This window comes from Capricornis sumatraensis, chromosome 22 (assembly GCF_032405125.1).
Source record: "Capricornis sumatraensis isolate serow.1 chromosome 22, serow.2, whole genome shotgun sequence".
Lineage (NCBI taxonomy): Eukaryota > Metazoa > Chordata > Mammalia > Artiodactyla > Bovidae > Capricornis > Capricornis sumatraensis.
In genome coordinates, this window is record NC_091090.1 from 35,835,033 (window position 1) to 35,855,856 (window position 20,824).

General features: G+C 40.6%; 1 protein-coding gene and 1 non-coding gene across 3 annotated transcripts in view; both read right to left on the reverse strand.

Moving 5' to 3' along the window:
- The window catches only part of CARMIL1 (capping protein regulator and myosin 1 linker 1), a 309,643-nt gene that overhangs the window by 143,609 nt on the left and 145,210 nt on the right, over positions 1–20,824 (reverse strand). For both annotated transcript variants that reach the window (XM_068960927.1, XM_068960928.1), the window contains exons 5-8: positions 19,461–19,582; positions 10,950–11,047; positions 10,542–10,612; positions 10,240–10,313 (exon numbers count right to left, since the gene is read on the reverse strand). In XM_068960927.1, coding sequence (XP_068817028.1) covers positions 10,240–10,313; positions 10,542–10,612; positions 10,950–11,047; positions 19,461–19,582 — 365 coding nt within the window. The remainder of the gene's footprint in view (positions 1–10,239; positions 10,314–10,541; positions 10,613–10,949; positions 11,048–19,460; positions 19,583–20,824) is intronic.
- TRNAG-ACC (transfer RNA glycine (anticodon ACC)) lies at positions 2,212–2,283 on the reverse strand. Its single transcript has one exon. It is a non-coding gene; the product is annotated as a tRNA-Gly (tRNA).

Consider the following 20,824-nt stretch of genomic DNA (forward strand, 5'->3'; position numbering starts at 1 on the left):
TTAAAGTGGGAGCAAAAACATTTTAAGACTGCAACCACTGAAAAGCAAGATCCAGTGTGAATATCCTTCGGGGTCATGTGGCTGAACTGTTTCTTAATACTCTGCTGAATGGAGATAAGACAGCTCCTACACTCTGACTTTTTCCTGATGTAAATATACTACATATAGAGTTGGTGTGGTGCTATTGTCAACCCAGCTATTAGCCGGGGTTAGTAATAAAAGTTGGGGTTCTTACTTCTCATTGCAGTTGACACCTCAAATTATCCAAACTTTCCCTTAAAACTCAAAAGAACCAAGTTTTCCACTTATATCTTTCTAGAAGAAAATACCAGCATACAACTAACAAAACAGAAGCAACACAGAAAAGACCAGAAAACAGTCTCTGAACAAAAGGTTTTGCAACGCTAAAAGATTTCCTTTAAGTTAAGAAAACTAGTCACTTTATAGAGTTGCTTACTTAAAAACAGGGCAAGTCTTTTAGGAAATAAAAATAGCAAGCATTCATTTAAACATTTTTATGTACTAGCATGTACATACATTAATCCATGTAGCCTTCACAATAATCCCAGGAGGGAGGCGTTATCATTAATAACGCCTATCCTCCTCTCCCAAGGCACAGAGAGGTTAGAGAGCTGGTCACAAAGTTTAGTCTGGAAAGAGACAGGATTCAAGGCGGTGTGACTTATGACCTGATTATCTTAACCATTGTGCTATCATCTCACTAATAAGTCAGCTACTTTTCATACTGTCAAGAGTCTTCAATCTACTCTACAGGGGAATCCAGGGTGGTTATATCCAGGGGTTTCCAGATCAAAAATTCCAAACCCCTTTCATCACATTTGGACAACCACTTAGCTCCTAACTTGAAAGCCGATCCTTAAGACATATTCTCAGATGATGTCTCAAAAAGATTGTGTTCTTGCTCCTCTGGACATCAAAAATAAACTCATATTTGAGGGCTACTAAAAGAAGTTAAAATGCAAAAACAAAGAAGCTGGCAAGCAATTCAGAGTCTAAATCACTTGCTAAATTTCTCTGCGATTCTCGATTCTGGATAATCTATTGAATTAGAATTTCTAATCTTTCTGATCTATATGACTTAGTAAGAATTTAATTTTTCAGTTATTATTTTGGGGCCAGATTTCCCTCCTTAGTCTTTCTTCCCTCCTGCCTACCTCTCCTCGTTGAAACTGTAAAAACACTGACTTTTAAATAGTGTGAAGTCCAGGAGAGCATCAATGAACAAATTTGAAAGATGTCCAGCAAGCCCCAAAATAGATGTGAGAAAAGCACAAAGATAGCGAGTAAAAATCCAGTGAACAACATCGTGATCATCTGTAGTGTATCCATGCACCGCAGAATGGAAGAGCTCGCCCCAGGAAATCTTACAAATGTTTAAAAGCTTGCAGGAGGTATTTCATGCAAGAATGCAGAGTCTGGCCACTCTCCTGCTTGCTGCGTGCACACAGTGATAAAAGCTCTCTTCCAGAAATGCAAGTAAAACTCAGAACTACAGCCATATTTTCCTGATATATTCATTTGATAGTCTTTCTGGGGATAATTTAGACTCTTCTCCTTTATATCTAGTTGGAAACTGGGAGTTAGAGAGTTTTAAAAAATTGTAGGTGTCATGGAACACCAATCCTGCCTGATACTCTAATTTATATAGAAATATGTCCTATAGATTATTAAATGATAAGGACATCCCAGTGTGAAACACCTTATAGATGAGGACAATGCCAGAGGCCTAAACGAGTAGCCTCTAAATTTTCTGACCATTCACTCCTAACTGGAAAGTATCAGGTTGACCAACAACTTTTTTGGGTTTTTCTGTAAGAAAAACCAAAATAAACTTTTTGGCCAACTCAGTATTTTGAGCACACATCTCCCCCAGATCTGTGTGTTTATCTATAAATTATATACATGCACAACTGTACTAATATATTAGTGCGTGTGTGTGTGCTTAGTCCCTTCAGTTATGTCTGACTCTTTGTGACTCTATGAACTGTAACCTGTCATAGTTTTCTGTCCATGGGATTCTCTAGGCAAGAATACTGGAGTGGGTTGCCATTTCCTCCTCCACGGGATCTTTCCATCCAGAGACTGAACCCGCATCTGCTGTGTCTCCTGCATTGCAAGCGGTTCTTTATCCACTGAGCCAACTAGGGGGCTCAGTAAAAAAATAATAATAAATTCCTTCTCCAGAGGATCTTCCCTACCCAGGGATCGAACCCAGGTCTCCTACATGGTAGGCAGACGCTTTACCCTCTGAGCCACCAGGGAAGTCTTAATAATACATGCACACACACAAAACAGAGAACAAAATAAGCATAAAATATGTTCTACTACTTTCTCCACGCTCCTCTATATATCATCATTCACCACACAGTCCATCTGACCCAGGCTGGAGACCACTGTTTTACAGATTTATAGAAATTTAAGAATGGAAAACAGAGGCTAAGGCTCTTCACACCTGATTTCACACTCCAAAAAGCATTTCTTCCTTTTTTAAACGAGAGCAGGAATAAAGACAAGGAGCTTAGATTAGGAAAGAATTAAACCAGTGCCTTAGGACAACCTTGCGAAACATTAATCCAAACTCTTCCGTGAAAGTCTCAGGCGCGTGAATGTCACCTTGATGAGTATAAAATATGACAACACAAAAACATGAGTCTGAAAGGGATGAACTGCTGGCTGGGTTCTCATGAGCCAAGTTTAGGATCAATGATGCATGTCGCTGAGTCTTTAGAGGATGGATAAGATTAGCTCCTCTGCAAAATCTTCAGGGAACAAGAAAAATCGATGTGGTTAAAGCTATATATTCCCTTGTCTTCAGCACCACTACCTCTACCCTCATCATTCCCTGCCGCTCCAAATTACAGTGTCATTACATTTTTAACAAGTCAGCTCACAGACCACTGAGAGCACCCATGAGAAATGTGTAACAAAGCCTTCTTCAATCTACGCGTCTTTTTAGCCCATTGATAACCTAACCTAGAACAAATTTTAAGAATGTGCTTAAATAAAATTTGGGAAGCTATGAATAATAACTGAATGGACATTTTTCCAGGCACTTTCTAATTCCTATTCTTCTCCAGAGACTAACTGGCCGGATCCGGCATGATCGCTGTCATCCTCACACTTGAATGCTTATTCAGCAACAATAGGGTCTTTAGTCCTACTTTTTTTTTTTTTAGATAGATCCAAATTTTAATGGTATTAGATTTAAATAGCTGATGAATTCATCTTAAAATAGGAATAGGTTTATCCACAAAGGAGTCAATATACTGAAAGTCTGTTGGCTTAGTGCCCTTTTCTCCTGGGCAATGCTTGGATGGAAACTGCCAAAAGTGACTTCATGACTTTTTCCTGTAAAGGCTTCCATGACTAACCATCACTCAGTCATGTCTGAGTCTTTGCGACCCCATGGACTATAAAGACCATGGGATTCTCCAGGCCAGAATAATGGAGTGGGTAGCCATTCCCTTCTCCAGGGGACCTTCCCAACCCAGAGATCGAAGCCAGGTATCCCACATTGCAGGAGGATTCTTTACCAGCTGAGCCACAAAGGAAGCACAAGAATAAGGGTAGCCCATCCGTTCTCCAGCAAATCTTCCTGGCCCAGGAATCAAACCAGGGTCTCCTGCATTGCAGGCAGATTCTTTATCAACTGAGCTATCAGCGAATCCCCACGACTGACCAGCTTACATCAAACTGAGACTTTCTTTCTTTAGATATCTTAATGCTCTAGATCAAATTCTACCCATGATATGGCCAGTAAAGTCTTGTTTCTTTTGTGACTTTTTTAAAAATTTCATATATTATAACACACAGGAATACTTTTAAAATGGGAAATTCCTTCAAGCCCTTTCAAAATGTCACTGTCCTTCCCAGAAATGTACACACATACATATACACACGTGTGTGTTTAGGTGTATAAGAAGTTCTACATTGGTTTCTTCCCTTAAAATTAAGTTCACATTTAGTTCTGATAGTCCCTTAGTTAGAATCAATTAATTCACTAATCAACTATAGCATTCAAGTTGCTTGTAAATCTACCTCGAAGCTCCTGGGCAGACCCTAAAGGGTCTGGTAAGGTAGGAGAACACACAGGAACAGAGAGGTCGGTCTACAGTGAAAAGAATGGACAGTATGCTGACTCGTAGGAAGCCTCAATATGATACATATGCTTCTTCTTGGTTCATGAGGCCCTATAAGTCATGTGATATAACATGTATCAAAACACTGGGCATATGTCTGAAGAAGAGCAGCTCCCAGGTGAGGACATCAATAAGGTCTCTGTGATGAGAATAATGACAAGGGCACCGCCCCGTCCCTAGACCCACATCTTCTTCCAAATCCATCTCCTATGAGTGGTAATGGGGTCACATAGGGATTACTGTTTCCTCCATCCTGTGTTCCAGATGATAAAGCTGCCAATACCATGTTTGGTTTCCCTGTTACCAAATCTGCAGCACTAACATCAGTACCACACACAACCACCAGACCTTCCACTCTGGATCTGAGCTGGTCCTAGAAAAAGGAAGCTACAAACTGCTGAGTGCAAAAAGACAGTGACCTGGGTGGGTGAACTGAAAGAAACATACAGAATTTTATAGGAATCCAGACAGGATTCAGCCCTGGATTGGAGTAGGTAACATAGAGCAAAACTGGCTGAAGAATGCCATGTTTAATGATCAGCTTGAGTATGGGAAAGAAGGTATTTGAGCAATCCAATGGACTTTTAAAAAATTAATCCCTTCAGCCTCCCAGGACTCTGATCTACTCCCCAAGAGCAGTTCAGTTTCCCTTGAAAAACCTCCCTGAGCCACTGGTTTGATTTCAGAGCATTAAGTCATATGGTGTGAACAAGACAGAGAAAGCCCAGCCCTCATGAAACTTCCATTGTGGGAGCACTAATGATTTCAAGGACCATTAAGAATGGATGTTTCTACCTCTGATGACCAAATGCAATGGGGAGAAAGAACAGGATGAGAAAATAACACTCTGAGTGATGGATAATCAGGAGAACATTCAGACCGACTATATGAAAGGTGTACGGCTTTCCAGAAGGAAGTCAGCTGAAATGATCAGGTTCAGGGAGAGCTATGTATAAAAGCATGCAGAATCTCATTTAAATAAATGTAAACTATAAACAAAACTGCTTATTTGTATCTGAATTATGATCAAATAGAGACACATGGGAGCTGACTGCCACAGTGGAAAATTTATTGATACATTTGGTAACTACTGCCTGTATTTTCTAAAAAACTCCAGAACATGCAACCCATGTAATCTTTCCTCTTGCACCTCTAATTCCTCCATTCTCTTCTCCCTAACTCATACCCAAATGAGAAAAGTACCAACATGACTTGTTGTAAAACCTCTCAAATGACCCATATCACACTCAAATTCTGCCATTATGAATTCTTCCAAACTACTGTGCCCTTTAAGTACAGACTGTTCCTTCATGAGTAAGCATGTTCATTCTAATATAGAGAAATGTTCATGCAACATAATCTGTTGCAACTTGGTTAGAAAAATACTGTTAATACAGGCCATGTAACAGGACTGGGAGTAGCCTCTTATACAGAAGCTGGATCTAATTTTAACAGTAAGAACTATGGGGAAAAATCAAATCCTCAAGAAGAGGGCATAAACTTTAAAGATCAGAGTGATTAAGACAGAACTCTGAAAAGAGTCAAGTACTTAGGCATTAGCAGGAGAGAAGATGTCTTGAGCAGTGGTCTCCATTTTTATTAAACAAGCTCGCTGTGGTTAAGAAGCTTTGAGAACTCTAAATTTTTAAGATTCTATTATTATATACTAAATATACAATTGTGATTATGTATATTATAAAACTAAGATAAGAAACTTTAAAAGGAGCCAACAATAATGTTTTTTGCAGCTCATCTTGCATTTCCTTTGGTTATATACATCCCACATCAGAAGCCACTGATCTATAGCAGGAGTCAGCAAGCTACAGTCCACAACATGTTTTGTGTGTGTGTGTGTGTGTGTGTGTGTGTTTTTAATTTTTATTTTTACTTTATTTTACTTTACAATACTGTATTGGTTTTGCCATACATTGACATGAATCCACCACGGGTATACATGCATTCCCAAACATGAATCCCCCTCCCACCTCCCCACAACATGTATTTTTGCAAAGAAAGTTTTCTTGAAACACAGTCACACTCATTCAGTTACAGTGTCTAGAACTGTTTCAATCTACATCAGCTGTGATGCATAATTGCAATAATGCCTGTTTGCCTCAAAAAGCCTAAAACATTTACTATCTGGCCCTCTCTAGAAAATGTTTCCAATTTCTAATTCAGAGTCTTGGGAACAAAAAAAAAGTTCTTCAAGCCCTTAAGCAAGTAAGAGAAATAGATGATGACTTGTGCTCAGTCATGTCTGACTCCTTGCAGCCCCCCGGACTATATAGCCCACCAGGCTCCTCTGTCCAAGGAATTCTCCAGGCAAGAATACTGGAGTGGTTTGCCATTTCCTTCTGCAGGGGATCTTCCCAACCAAGGGATGGAACCCACATCTCTTGCACCTCCTGCACTGGTAGGAAGATTCTTTACCACTGTACCACCTGGGAAGTTCTATAGATTCATCCCATTAATGCAGTATTTAGTGGTGAAATAAAAATTCTCCAGCTAAGGAATTAGGAAAAATCTACTCATTGGAAAATTCTAAGTTTTGACAAAGATTCTTGATTTAGATAGTACTCTACATATTTCAAGTAACTGTATTTGGTAGCTTCTCCACATACAGTTTCTGGAGAAAGAAATGGCAACCCACTCCAGTATTCTTGCCTGGCAAATTCCATGGACAGAGGAGCCTGGCAGGCTACAGTCCTTGGGGTCACAGAGAGTCGGACATGACCAAGCACACACTGCACAGCAGTTAGATGTAGTTTAATCACCAAATTAAGCACAGGTGATTAACTGGAAAGTTTAGCACTAATACTGTGTATAATCTATTAACAGTGCAAAAATCATGAAGGATATAATAAATGAAAGCTGAAGAAACACCTCAGGCTGCCCTACATGTTTTTATTCCTACAGACTGGATGTTCTCCAAATATGGTCCATGGACCCCAGGAACCTCATGACTCACTCAGAGGTTCACAAGTTCAAAGAAACCTTCATACTAATACTAAAACAAATGTGTCCACTCCAACACGTTGACATTACATGGATGGTGCAAAAGCAATGGTGGTGAAAGCTGCTGGTGCCTTAGCACAAACCAAGGCAGTAGCACCAAGCTGTGCTAGCTGTCACTATATTCTTCACTGCCACACAAATGGAGGTTAATATCATTTAAGAATGTCCTTGACAAGGGACTTCTCTAGCAGTCCAGTGGCTAAGAATCCACACTCCCAATGCTGGGGCTCAGGTTCGATCCCTGGTCAGGGAACCAGTTCCCACGTGCCACAACTAAAGATCCCACGTGCCACAACTAAGACCTGGTGCAGCCAAATAAATAAATATTTACAAAAATGTCCTCGATGAAAAAGTAAAAAGTACTCTTTTTATTAAATCTCAGCCCCTGAGTACAGGCCTTTTAAATACTCTGTGCAACAAAACAGAAGTCGACAACCTGCTTCCTCTATATACCAAAGTGATAACTGTCTCAATGTAAAGTATTTTCTTTACACTCAGTGTTACTCACAAAATTAGTTCTCTTTTCTCATGGAACACCATGGAAAAAATGACAAAGTATGGTTATTCAGACTTAGGAGTTAGCGGATATTTTCTCTAAAACTTAAGAAGTTAGCCAGTCATGGCAAGGAAATCACCTGATAGCACTTTTTTCCAATAGTAAAATTATATCTTTAAAGCAAAAATTTGAATTTCAGGAAACTTTTATCTGCCACTATGAGCATGACAATGTTTGCCATTCTTAAAGATTTTTTGATTAAGATCAGTGGTGATAGTTTTAAAATGCCTTTGTTTCTCCCCACTATTTTACAACAGTGAAATATCTGCATGCGATGCATAACTCAGTAAACCAACAGTTTCTAAACGAGTGAAGTTCACTGATAATGGTTTCCAATTCCAACACTTGCTGAGCTGTGGTAAAGTATCAAAAGAGAACATCAAGTAATCATGTGAAACGGTGATTAAAAATACTCCATCCTTACTGCACATCTACATATGTTTGGACTTTCTTCCTAATTCTTCAGTCAAAACACATTTCCTAACAGACTGAATGCAGCAGCAGATATGAGAATCCAGCTGCCTTCTATTAAATCAGAAGTCAAAATCATCAGCCAAAAAGGTAAACTGATGCCACCTTTCTTGCTGACTGATTTTCGTTACTGAATATAGTTATTTTTTAAAAAAATGGTATCTATGTTAGCAGAAAAGTTACTTTTATAACCCATTTTTTTATAAAAATAGGTTTAACATAAACTTATTATATGCTAACATGTTATTTTTAAAGGACTTAACCTTTTTATTTTAGTTTCAATTTCCAATATGAGAAGTACCAAAAGATAAAACTCACATAAACAAAAGTGCAAAAGAGATCCTGGGACTGGAGATTGGATACTGTAGGCCTACCTACTTTAATCTTATTCTATATGCTCTATTCTGTTTTTATTGAAAAAATACAAAGTAAAATATCTTCCCTTTTTGTATCTCAGTTCACATTTTCATAAGCTACACAGAAAACACCTTGCCTAAATGGGGAGTATGACATTCCTGCAAATGTAAGAAGAGGGAGAATGGCTCTAAGCAGGAGAAAACTGCCTATTCCACAAAAACCAGTCATATCCAAGCTTGAGAACTGGAGGCTTCAGGCATTTCAGCCATATCTACAGCCAGAACTGAGCCTGCTTCACTGTCCTCCATAGCCCCAGGATGTGCAGAGACAAGTCATATCCACCCAATATACTTCTTTCTTTGCTCAATTCAGTTGGCTACAACTCTTCAGGGACCCTGCTACAACTCCAGATTTCCTGCCAGGTAAGTGGCAAAATAATTTGCATTGGTATTTTGGGGGTGAGATGCTAGCAGTAAGAAGACGCAATCATCCTCTTTATAATTCCAATTGTCCAAATGGCATAAAACAGGGGTCTCCAACTCCTGAGCCATGGAGTGGTCTGTGGCCTGTTAGGAACAGGGCCATATAGCAGAAGCTAAACTGGTGTCTTCCACAAAACTGGTCCCTGGTGCCAAAAAGGTTGGGACCACTGGCATAAAAAATACAGATGGAGTCTCAAATTTCTCTCTCCATTCCAGAGAGAAAAGATTTCTTTAGCTGGGATTCCTTGCAATGGGGCTATCGTATCTGCCCATGGCAACCCACTCCAATATTCTTGCCTAGAGAATCCCATAGACAGAGGAGCCTGGTGGGCTACAGTCCACAGGGTCGTAAAGAGTCGACACAACTGAGCGACTAGCACGCGCACACACACACACACACACACACACACACACACACACAATAGGTAGCACCATCTCTAGGGTTGAAAAGATTGAGATAGGTTGGGATAAATGACCAGATAAGGTCTGGGGAGGGGTGGGGGAGGTTTACAATTCTCAGATTCTCAGCTTTGTCAGGGAGCAAAGTCACTTTGCAGAGTCTGCCCTTGCAGAGAGAAGGGGTAACTTCTCTGGGGTTCTTCTCTGAGGTCTGATCGCACAAGCCACAGCCCTAAAGATATTAAAGTTAACGTCCTAAAACCTAAAGTCTCTCAAATAACTTGTAACACATTTCATGGTTTTATTACAGATATCAGTTGATATCTACCTTATGATTAAGGCAGATACTAGAAAATTGATTTCCACCAATATATACATATAAACCCTAGCCATCCTGGTTACAGAAAGAAATTGTAAACTAAAAGTCATTTGTTAGGATTTCAGCACCAAGTTCCCTCATAGAAAAATGTTCTAAATGGTAATTAGGCAATATAGTACTAGAATTTATATACAGGGTAGATTAAATAGACTTGTGGGCTGGCATGAGAACCCAAGGATTAAATTGTTTCCACAGTTTATAAGTTGAGGTACAGTCATGCACCCCCATTCCAAACTCTTTATAGTGATGAACACATAGGAAAACAGGAAAAAGCAAAAGTCAGAGATTCTTAGCTTCTCCTGATTCCCCTTAGGAAAGGATTCTCTGGAGATAATGAACACGAGTAACTATTGACAAACAAGGTCAGCCCTGAAAGCAAAATCAGGAGTGAAAAAAGGAAAGAAAAAATAAGTAGCTTACCTGTGGTCAAGATGACTGAAGTCTTGTAAATTCAATTCCCTGGTGTCTTGTGTCAGATAAATTGTATCCACATCCTATTTGAAACAATTTCGTTATGTAAATAGTCCCCGCAAATGATCAGAGATGCAAGAGAGACACAAAGAGACTCAGACAATGACACAGGCAGATTTGTATGTAATCCGAAGAAGGAAGATTTTTAAGCAAGCAATGAATGGCGGGGAGGAGAAATAAGCCAAATACTGGAATATTCTCCGGTGTGTGTGAGACAGTACGTGTGTATGCATGCATACAAATACACTTACCCATTGTACTTCTTCCCTGTATGAAAATCCAAGCCAGTCACAAACACAGGCATACATCTGAGAAAATCCACCTGAGTCAGACAACAAAAGTGTGACAGGTTTTCGACCAAATGATTTTTAAGGTAAAATTTAAAAGCTTAAATATGGCCGACGTTAACAATGCTGATTATTCTTTCCGTTTGGGGAAAACAGCAAAGATTCTCCCCCGTGTTTTATAGTAAGTACATAGCAGGATGCAATACAGCTTAAATATAGGACGTTTGTCCACCAATCTAAAGTCTGTGCAGTGCTAATTACACCTTAAAAGTAATTGTACCTTTACGGTAGCACACTAGGAATAGACTTAGCTTCCTGGCAAAAGGGCATCCATCCAACCATTTATTTTTTGGTTTTAAAAGGCACGCTCACCACAGGGGCCCTGCTCAGTCACAGTCTGGCTGTCCCACAGAGCTTGGAGGCTGGCCAGTCGCTCAGATGGCTCCATGAAGACTTTTTTCATGATTCTTCTGTAAGGGCAACAATGACAACAACAACATATTTCAAAACTCAAGTTTTCTGAATTGCACTCAAAAATTTATTTTGTGATGCATCTTTTTTTTTTTTAAACAAAGAATGGGTATCATTTTAATTTTGGTAAATATAATTCCATCTTTTTTTGAGACTAGGGAGCTGGAGAACTATAGAAACTGAATAAGAAGTTAAAAGTATCTAACAATGCAAATAGATTTAGTTCTTTCACAACATTATTAGAGTAGTTAAAAACTGGTGTGTTCCACTTAATGTTATCTAATAATAATTTATGAGATTATGTATATATTAAATATAAATTACTAATTTTCAAGGAACTAAAGTACAAGTCTCCTCTTCTGTCCTTCAATAGTACAAACATTCAGCAAGAACCTGAGCACTGCACCCTGGAAGAGCTGTTTTGTTTGCTCTCTTTCTTCCTCTGGACTACAAACCCAGGGAGCTTGTGCTCACCAGAGACTGAACGCAGTTCAAATCAGTTAGCAAATAAGGTGCAACAGTGAGGAGGGGACAGAGAAGTCTGGGAGCTAAGTGGGAACCAGGTCACAGGGATACCTCAGAGGTCAAATGAAGGGGTGGGGGTTTCATTCTCCAGGCAACGAGGAAAGAAGCCACATAGAGACTACACAAGGAGTGTCAGATGAACAGACAGTACTGGAAACAAACGTGTACAGGGGTCGGGGAGGAGCCTGGGGCAAACTGTGGAAATAAAGAGAGTAAATGACGTGAGAAATGAAAAAGAACCTCCTGAGACTGTTAAGAGCCCAGGGAGAGTGAAGGTCCCAAAATGCTGGTGGCAGCAAGCTGAACAGCTGTGGGATCTTCTCCTATACCTCCCGGCTGCCCAAATGTGGGTGGAGGCAAGGCAGTCTGCTTGCTGCAGCGAGGCAGGCTTTCCAGGCAGGCGAGCCAGGAACACAGTGGGGACAGAAGGAGTGGAGGATATTGACAGGGTCCCACTGAAGTGATGGACACCATGGGGCTTGGTGGATAGGAAAGGAAAGGAGGTAGAAAGGCGGTGGGAAGAGGGCAAAAATCAAGGGATCCACAGCCAGGAGGCCCCCCAAAAGTCCAAGTATGGGTACCAAGGAAGAGAAAGTGAAAGACTAGAGACTGTAGTTCAAGAGAGATGACGAAATGATGATTTCACCCCAGGAGAAGCCGTGCCAGGAGCTGACACGTCGAGGATGTGTCCATCAAGGGTAAAGTGGGCAGGAGGGAAGAGGTCACAGGCTGTGAGGAAGGCTGTTGGCAGGTGGGAATCACCCAGGACCATGACAGGCCCTGGATGCAAAGTGGGTGAAATAGACGTACTAAGTCATACTAAACATTATTTTAATCTTTTTTTTAAGCTAGTTGAACATTATTTTAATCTTTAATGAGTCAAAAGCATACTGGCTATGTGTATAATTCTCACCCTTATGAATTCCAATCACCTTGTAGAGAAAAATGTTCCCAGTTACTTCCATTTTCTGATTGAATGAATAGTCCAGATAAAATGTGCTGGAGTCTGACAAGTTGCCTAGTTGGGCTGTTCTACTCCTAGAGAAAACCTCAAACACCTATCCAAACATTTAAGTACAAGCATTCTGCTAGCATTGAAAAATACTCCTACTTCTCTATAATCTTTATGACTGAAGTATGTGCAGATATAACCAACTGTAGTCAAATGCCAGTAACTCCTTCAAATTCTTGTGTAAATTATGATATCCCCTAAATGCAGCATAATTTTTTGCTATATCACCTGAACACACCTGTAATTAACCCCCACCATTCTGAAAGTTCTCGATCTGGGTGCAACTGTGGGTTTTAAGAAGATGTTCCTAATGAAAGTGACATGACAGAATCTGGCAATTTGGAATGGTTCACCCTGGTTCAGGACCATCATTCTGCTATTTTCTGGCTACAAGAAAGCAAAGCCAGCTTTTATGCAAAGATGGAGTGGAGCAGTTGGAAGCAGAAGCATTTACACAGATGAATTAAGTAAACCATGGGCACACTAAACTAGATTTACGTCTGGCTTTATCTGAGATCACATTTCTCTTCTAAAATCTTGCTTTATTTTGGCTGAACTGTAGAGCATGTTGTTTCAATGACACACAGGATGAAATTCAGCTAGTCAAAAACTGAGAAAAGGCAGGAAGCTGGAAGGGTTAGAAATAGGAAGATGGCAGCCTAGGATTATAGTGGCAAACAAACTAATCTGGCTCAGAAACCAGAGTCTAATTTTATTCCCAAAACAGCACTAGAGAGTCACCCTTGGGGGCAGAAGAGATCACCTGGAGGGTGAGGGAAGCAGCTGGTGTAGACGTCCATGCGAAAGGCTTCCTGCCTGAGGAAGCTGCACCTGGCATTTTCCCTCACCTTCAAAACCACCCTTCCAAAGTATCTGTCTGAGCTTTTCCAAGTAGCTCTCCTTCTGTAACAGTTTTCATTTTTCTTTTTTTCAGAAATGAAAAAAAAAAAAAATTAGGTATCAGGGACTAAAAGAGTCTCATGAAACAAGTGTATTTATTTACACAAGAGATAAACTCATAAGAACTAAACATCCAAAAAGCAGCAACTGTTTCTTTTGTATTGAACATGAGGCACAGAAAATGAGAAAAGGAAAAATCTATCCCACATGAGTTATGCCTGCAGCAAAGTAACAGCAGAGCCTTCTGTATATGCACAAGGCACTCACTCACACACACACACTCACACACACACATGGCATGCATGTAAGACAGAAAGACAGACATGAAATTGCTATCACAACAAATGTCATAACACGTCAACCAAAATCCTAGCAAACGGATATGTATTAATACATCCTGCAGCTGCTGCTAAGTCGCTTCAGTCATGTCCGACTCTGTGCGACCCCATAGATGACAGCCCACCAGGCTCCTCTGTCCCTGGGATTCTCCAGGCAAGAATATTGGAGTGGGTTGCCATTTCCTTCTCCAATGTATGCATGCATGCATGCATGCATGCAAACTCGCTTCAGTCGTATCCGACTCTGTGTGACCCCATGAACAGCAGACCACCAGGCTCCTCCATCCACGGAATACATCCTACCACTTACTAATAGGTGGCACTACACAGTTGAACCAACTACATTTACACTGTGTGTTCTCAGTCGCTCAGTCGTGTCCGACTCTTCTCGACCCCATGGACTATAGCCCACCAGGCTCCTCTCTCCAATGGAATTCTCAGGCAAGAATACTGCAGTGGGTAGCCATTCCCTTCTCCAGGAGATCTTCCTGACCCAGGGATCGAACCCAGGTCTCCTGTATTGCAGGTGAATTCTTTACCATCTGAGCCACCAGGGATTATGTGCATTTAATTTACACAAGAGTCAGAAAATAGTTCATGTGGCAAAAACAGTGAACTCAGTGACAAGCATGCCTGCTCTCTATGCAAACCTCACACTTACATTGTTGACATGGAAAAAAATCTGAAAATTATTTTTATCCAGTTAAATTAATTGGTTTATTAAAAATTTACTTCCAGCGCTCACCCTATACAACATGCAGCTGTCTCCAGAAGAGGACATGTTTTATTGATGCAAACCACACCACAAAGGGGTACCTACTTCTTTAGAAAAGTATAGAAACTGCCAGAGTCTGTAAAGCACCTTTCCATTGTTGACCCATTAACTCCCGTTTTGTCACTTGTCTTCACAATAACCTCATCTTTTCAACCTTAGGGCTTCCCTGATAGCTCAGTTGGTAAAGAACCTGCCTGCAGTGCAGGAGACCCTGGTTCAATTCCTGGGTCAGGAAGATCCGCTGCAGAAGGGATAGGTTACCCACTCCAGTATTCTTGGGTTTCCCTTGTGGCTCAGCTGGTAAAGAATCCTCCTGCAATATGGGAGACCTGGGTTTGATCCCTGGGTTGGGAAGAGAAAGGCTACCCACTCCAGTATTCTTGCCTGGAGAATTCCATGGACTGTATGGTCCATGGGGTCACAAAAAGTCGGACAACTGAGTGACTTTCACTTTCCTTTAACTTTTCGAACTTAACCAGTTTTTGAGTTGAAGAGGGATTTGCAATATCATTTCTATCATGGGAGTAAAGATGCACTGTCCTAACTTACTGACACTAATACCCAGCCAACTTTCACACTGTCACGTATATGAAAGAATAATCCAATATGCTGAAAGCCTGAGAAGAAAATCATGTTAGGAGGTTACTGTAGTCTTACCTAAAAAAGGGTGTTATTGGCCACATTTAACAACAAAAAATCAAATTAAAGAAATGCAATCAACCTACACACAAACATAATATAATTTAAAAATTCATAAACATCAAAGAATCTCCCTACAAGCATCACCCATTTCCTTCCCAACATGGAGGCTTTCATCCTGGTACTTCTGGGCAAAGACAGTAGCAGGCTATAAACCTAAGATTTGTGGAGCATTTGTTAAGCAGTCAACAGAAGTTAATTTAATCCTCACAAAGTTGCATGAGTATCATTATTCCCATTTAACAGAGGAGGACACTGAGGCATGGAGAGTACATTCATCTGCCTAGAGTCTTGCCCCTCAAAAATATTCAGACAATCTGACACCTTTCAGTATCATTTTGGGGCTCTCTTCCCTCAGGCTCATAAAGCAGTGCTACAAGACTGACGCTCCTTTAAGAGTAGCTGTCATTTTATTGTAAAGTTGAAAAGCCCTCACTAGCTCCCTACTGCCAATCCCAGAGGCTTTTATTTGGGCCCTCTCCAGGTGGCTTTATTTTTGTCTCACAGTGGTATCTGCAGTCTCCCAATTCTAACTGCAAGAGGCTGGTTGCGGACCTCCTAAGGCAAGCAAAGTTGCAGCTGCACCTGCCCTTGCATTTGCCTCCAGCCTCCAACCTCTACCATTTCCCCCACAGAACTCTCCCTGGGGCCCACTGCCAACAACAGTCAACCTCTCAAAACAAAGAGGAAAAAGTGTGAAAGTGTTAGTTGCTCATCGCATCTGACTCTTTGTGACCCAATGGACTGTAGCCCGCCAGGATTCCTCTGTCCAAGGAATTCTCCAGGCAAGAATTCCGGAGTGGGTAGCCATTCACTTCTTCAGAGTATCTTCTGGATCCAGGGATGAAACCCGAGTCTCCTGCATTACAGGCAGTTTCTTTACTGTCTGAGCCCCGAGAGAAGCCCAAACAAATCAAAACAACACAAATCAAACATTATTTTCTTGACATCCCAAATTACATGAACTTTTCCTTTCTCTGAAATCTGAGGATGGTTCACTTTCCTTATGTTTTTCCCTCATCTATATGCTGAAGTAAACATCTTCTAAATTAGTTCTAACTCATACTAATGACTTAATTTAATGTAAAAAAAAAAAAAACAAAACCTAACTTGGTTTTAGAGAACAGCCAGGGTTCCTGCAGGCCATAACACAAAACAACTTCCTGAAGGGAAACGCCATTACAAGCATCTCTGTGAAACAGATTAAACAACACCTAGGCTACAAATATTTCCCCTAGTTTCCTCCCAATATCATTGCCTTAGAGATGAAGCCTCCAATGATAGTGACTATCACACAGTAACGATAGAATGTTGACAAAACAATACTAACAGTGATTTGATGTTTAAATTTAAATTTTCTTCATTTTATGTGAAGATTAAACTTTGCTTATTTAATGAAGTAGAAGAGAGATGTAAGGGAGGGAAAGGGGAAGAGGGAAACATATATATATTTACAGCAGAGATTCTGATGCAAAATCTTAATTTTAATTAAACTTCTTCATTTTTTTCCCTACCTGCATTCTGACTATACTCAAGGGTATTGGTCGTATTTTATAGATATTTATATACTATTTTTATATGTTTGACTTTTATTTATTTATTTTGGCTATGCTGGGTCTTAGCTGAAGTGCTGGCTTTTCTCTAGCTGCAGCAAGTAGGAACTTGCTGGGAGCCAGCACGGGAGATCCCATCTATGACAAGGTCATGTGGAAGAGACCTGATAAGCAAAGCTTCAGGACTCGAGAAACCCCCTGGACCTGCTCAAGTATCTGCCCCAAAACCAGAATCTGTCTGTCTTACTATTTTATGCCTTTCACCAACTCTTCTGACATTAACAGGGGGCTATCCTCGACCACCTTTCTCTGGAAAAAAATCAACTTAGGGCTCTAGTTGATAAATCTCCTGGGCATGAAAGGAGTATTTCAAACCCCCTGTTAGCATTCTAGCTTACTTGGCAGGTTTATCCAGACTCTTGCAACATTGTTGAGCCAACGCTTGCTGCCAAGTTCCCACATCCCTTATCCACTGTGTTCCTGGAAATGCATATAGTTAGGGTGTAGAAGAAACAAGTAATAGCCTTAGCATTAGCAACATTAGACGTTGAGTTAATAAGTTCTTTCTTTGCTGTAACCCACTGAATCTTTGCTCCATAAAAATGTAACTCTGTACTTTAAGGGTGATGCAGGCTAAGAATTTAAGAAGAAACACCTCAAGGGAAAATTATTGTTCTGGTTGACCAACCTTTATCAAAAAGAGGTCATAAAATATCAACAGGCCTCCGAGCCAGAAGATAATGTACAAAAAATAAGACTCTTACAGGAAAAAACCACTGATGGAATGTTGAGTTGACTCTGCATTTTTCATTTTACTCAGTGTACAACTCAGGGTATAAAAGCCCTCTCTGAAAATAAAGTGATGGGCCTCGCTCACTGAAGCTTGGTCACCCCGTGTCATTCATTCATTCATTCGCCAACGTCGTCCATCCTGAGGATATCCCTGGACTCTGCTGAGGCTGGACCCTGGCAGGAACTACTCTCAAGTTGTGGAGCACAGGCTTCCCATTGAAGTGGACTCTCTGGTTGTAGGCACAGACTCTAGGGCACGGGGAGGTATGACATGCGGGGTTAGTGACTACAGTTCCCAGGCTCTAGAGCATAGGCTCAATTGTTGTGGTGCACGGGCTTAGTTGCTCTGCAGCATATGGGGTCCTTCCAGATCGGGGATCAAACCTGCATCTCCCGCTTTGGCAGGCAGATTCTTTACCACTGAGTTACCACGGAAGCCCTGTATATTTGATTTTGATCATGGATGCTATTTTCAAAATTAGATTTAAGGAAAACCAGAAATTCCGTTCTTGGCAGGTATCATTTCATTTATACATAGCCAACCTTAGATTATTCAAGAATGGATTATGTGAACTGAGGCCCTGGCTGTGTTTGTCCTGATTCGGCCAGTTCCTGATACCTGTTCAGACCTTCCTTCAATGATCAGCCTCCACCCAAGCAAGGAAGTAGGTGAGGGCTGAGGACCCAAAGTTCCCATGATGAGCTCAGGTGATACATTTGATGGACAAATAACTCAAACAAGGCTTGAGCATTCCAAGTACAGTTTCATATTCTCCAACTTATGAGTGGGTCATTTTCTTTTGCAAGGACCTATTGTCTTTTGCTGTTCTATATTATTTATGTAAAGGATTTATTTCCCTTCCTGACAGCGTTGACTACTGGGAACATAGATGAAAAGATTTTACCCCCTTCTTCAAATCTCTCGAGTCACAACAACCAACACCAATAGAATTATACATTTCCCAGGCCAACTGTGTGGCATACAATTAAGGAACTTCACAAGTACAAGCAGAACATTAAAGCCACAAGATACTCAGAGGTGATTTTGACAAGCTAACTGTGCATGTTGGGTAGGAAAGCTGCCTTTTCACCTCAGTCAATCTAACTCCCCTTCTCCAACAACCCATGTACTCCCTAACTACAAACTCTGTTACCTGAGCACATAATGCTGGTTTAAAATGCTTGAGAAAAAAATATGAGGACATGTCCAAGTGAAATTTACTTCTAGCCTTAACATGTATTTCAGAAAAGTGGGAGGAAAATGAAAGAGGCTATGTTTGACTTTCAGTGTTGTTGGTAAGTTTCCTCTCACTGAACAGAAAAAAAAATAGGGAAAATGAAGAAAATAAAATTCTTCATTAATGTAATACTTGATGCCTCCCTGTAAAGCATTCAGCCCCAGACAGTCTGCTAATAGCTGTGTGTAAAATTCATACTAGGGTAAATCTCAGATTGCGTGCTCTTGATGACCTAGAGGGAGACCCAAGAGGAGACATATATACATGTGGCTGATTCACCTGGTTGTACAGCAACTGACATGACATTGAAAAGCAATCACATTCCAATAAACAAACAAAAAATTGTGTGTGTGTGTGTTTTAGCCTTAGCAGGAGAAGTTAAAGGAATACCAAACTCCTTCCTCACTCCAGCTCTTTAAAGAACAGCACATAGGCAATCTCAGGCACAAAATAGGATTGAGCCAGGGTTTTGATGTGTAGCGTTTAAAAGATGAAGGGAGCAGGAGAGAGGAACCCGATGAAGGGCAAGAGGAAGGCTGTTTGCACTCTGAGGGAGGGCCGGGTCCCCAGGAGAACTCACACTGGGGAGAGGCCAGGGAAGATCTTGCGCAGGTTGGTGCCGATGTGCGCCAGCACCTCGCTCACGTCCTCGGGCGACGCCATCTTCATGGAGATGCTGCACCTCTCAGTTTCCACAACCATCTGCAACGACCGGGTGGGACACTGCTTAAGGAGGAGGCCTAAAGTTATTTACTTTAAATAGTGTAAACTATACACAGTAGCCACCCCCTGCCCCTTATCCTTGGGGAAACATTCCAAGGCCCCCAGTGGAAGCCTGAAAGCAGGCAGTACTGAAGCCTATATATATGCTATATTTTTTCCTATACATACATGCCCATAATAGAGCTTAATTTATAAATCAGGCACACTAAGAGATTGACAATAACTAATAACAATTATAACCATCAGTTCAGTTCAATTCAGTCACTCAGTCGTGTCCAACTCTTTGCGACCCCATGAATCACACAGACTATAACAAAAGTTATGTGAATGTGGTCTCTCTCAAAACATCTTACTTACAAATTAAAGTCTTTTCCATCTTTTTTTAAATTGAAGCATAGTTGCAGTACAATATTATAAGGTATGAGTGCATAAGATAGTGATTCACAACTTTTAATGTTTATACTCCATTTATAGTTATTATAAAATATTGGCTATATTCTCTTATGCGGCACAATATATCCTTGTAGCTTACTTTCTACCTAATATTTGTCCTTTTTAGTCCTCTACCCATATACAATGCCTCCTCCTTCCCACTAGTAACCATTAGTTTCTCCTCCAGATCTGTGAGTCTGCTTTTTTGTTATATTTACTGGTTTGCTGTAATTTTGAGATTCTACACATAAGTGATACCATACAGTATTTGTCTTGCTAATTTTACTTAGTATGATCCCTCCAAGCTCATCCACGTTGCTGCGGATGGCAAAGTCCCATTCTTTTTTATGACTAAGTAGTATTATACTGTGTATATGCACATGTGTGTACATATCACATCTTTGCTATCCATTCACCTGTTGGAAGAAACCTAGGTTGCTTCCATTCCTTGGCAATTGTAAATAATGCTGCTATGAACACTGGGGTGCATGTACCTAGAAGTGAAATTCCTGGATCCTATGGTAGTTCTACTTTTAATTTTTTGAGGAACCACCATATTGCTTTCCACAGTGGCTGCACCAATTCGCATTCCCACCGATCATGTATGAGGGTTCTCTTTCTCCACCTCCTCGCCAGTATTTGTTATTTGTATTCTTTTTGATGACAATCTTTCTGACAAGTGTCAGGTGGTATCTCACTGTAGTTTTGATTTGCATCTCTCTGATGATAGCAATGTTTTGCATCTTTTTATCTGCCTTTTGCCCATCTGCATTTCCTCTTTGGAAAAAT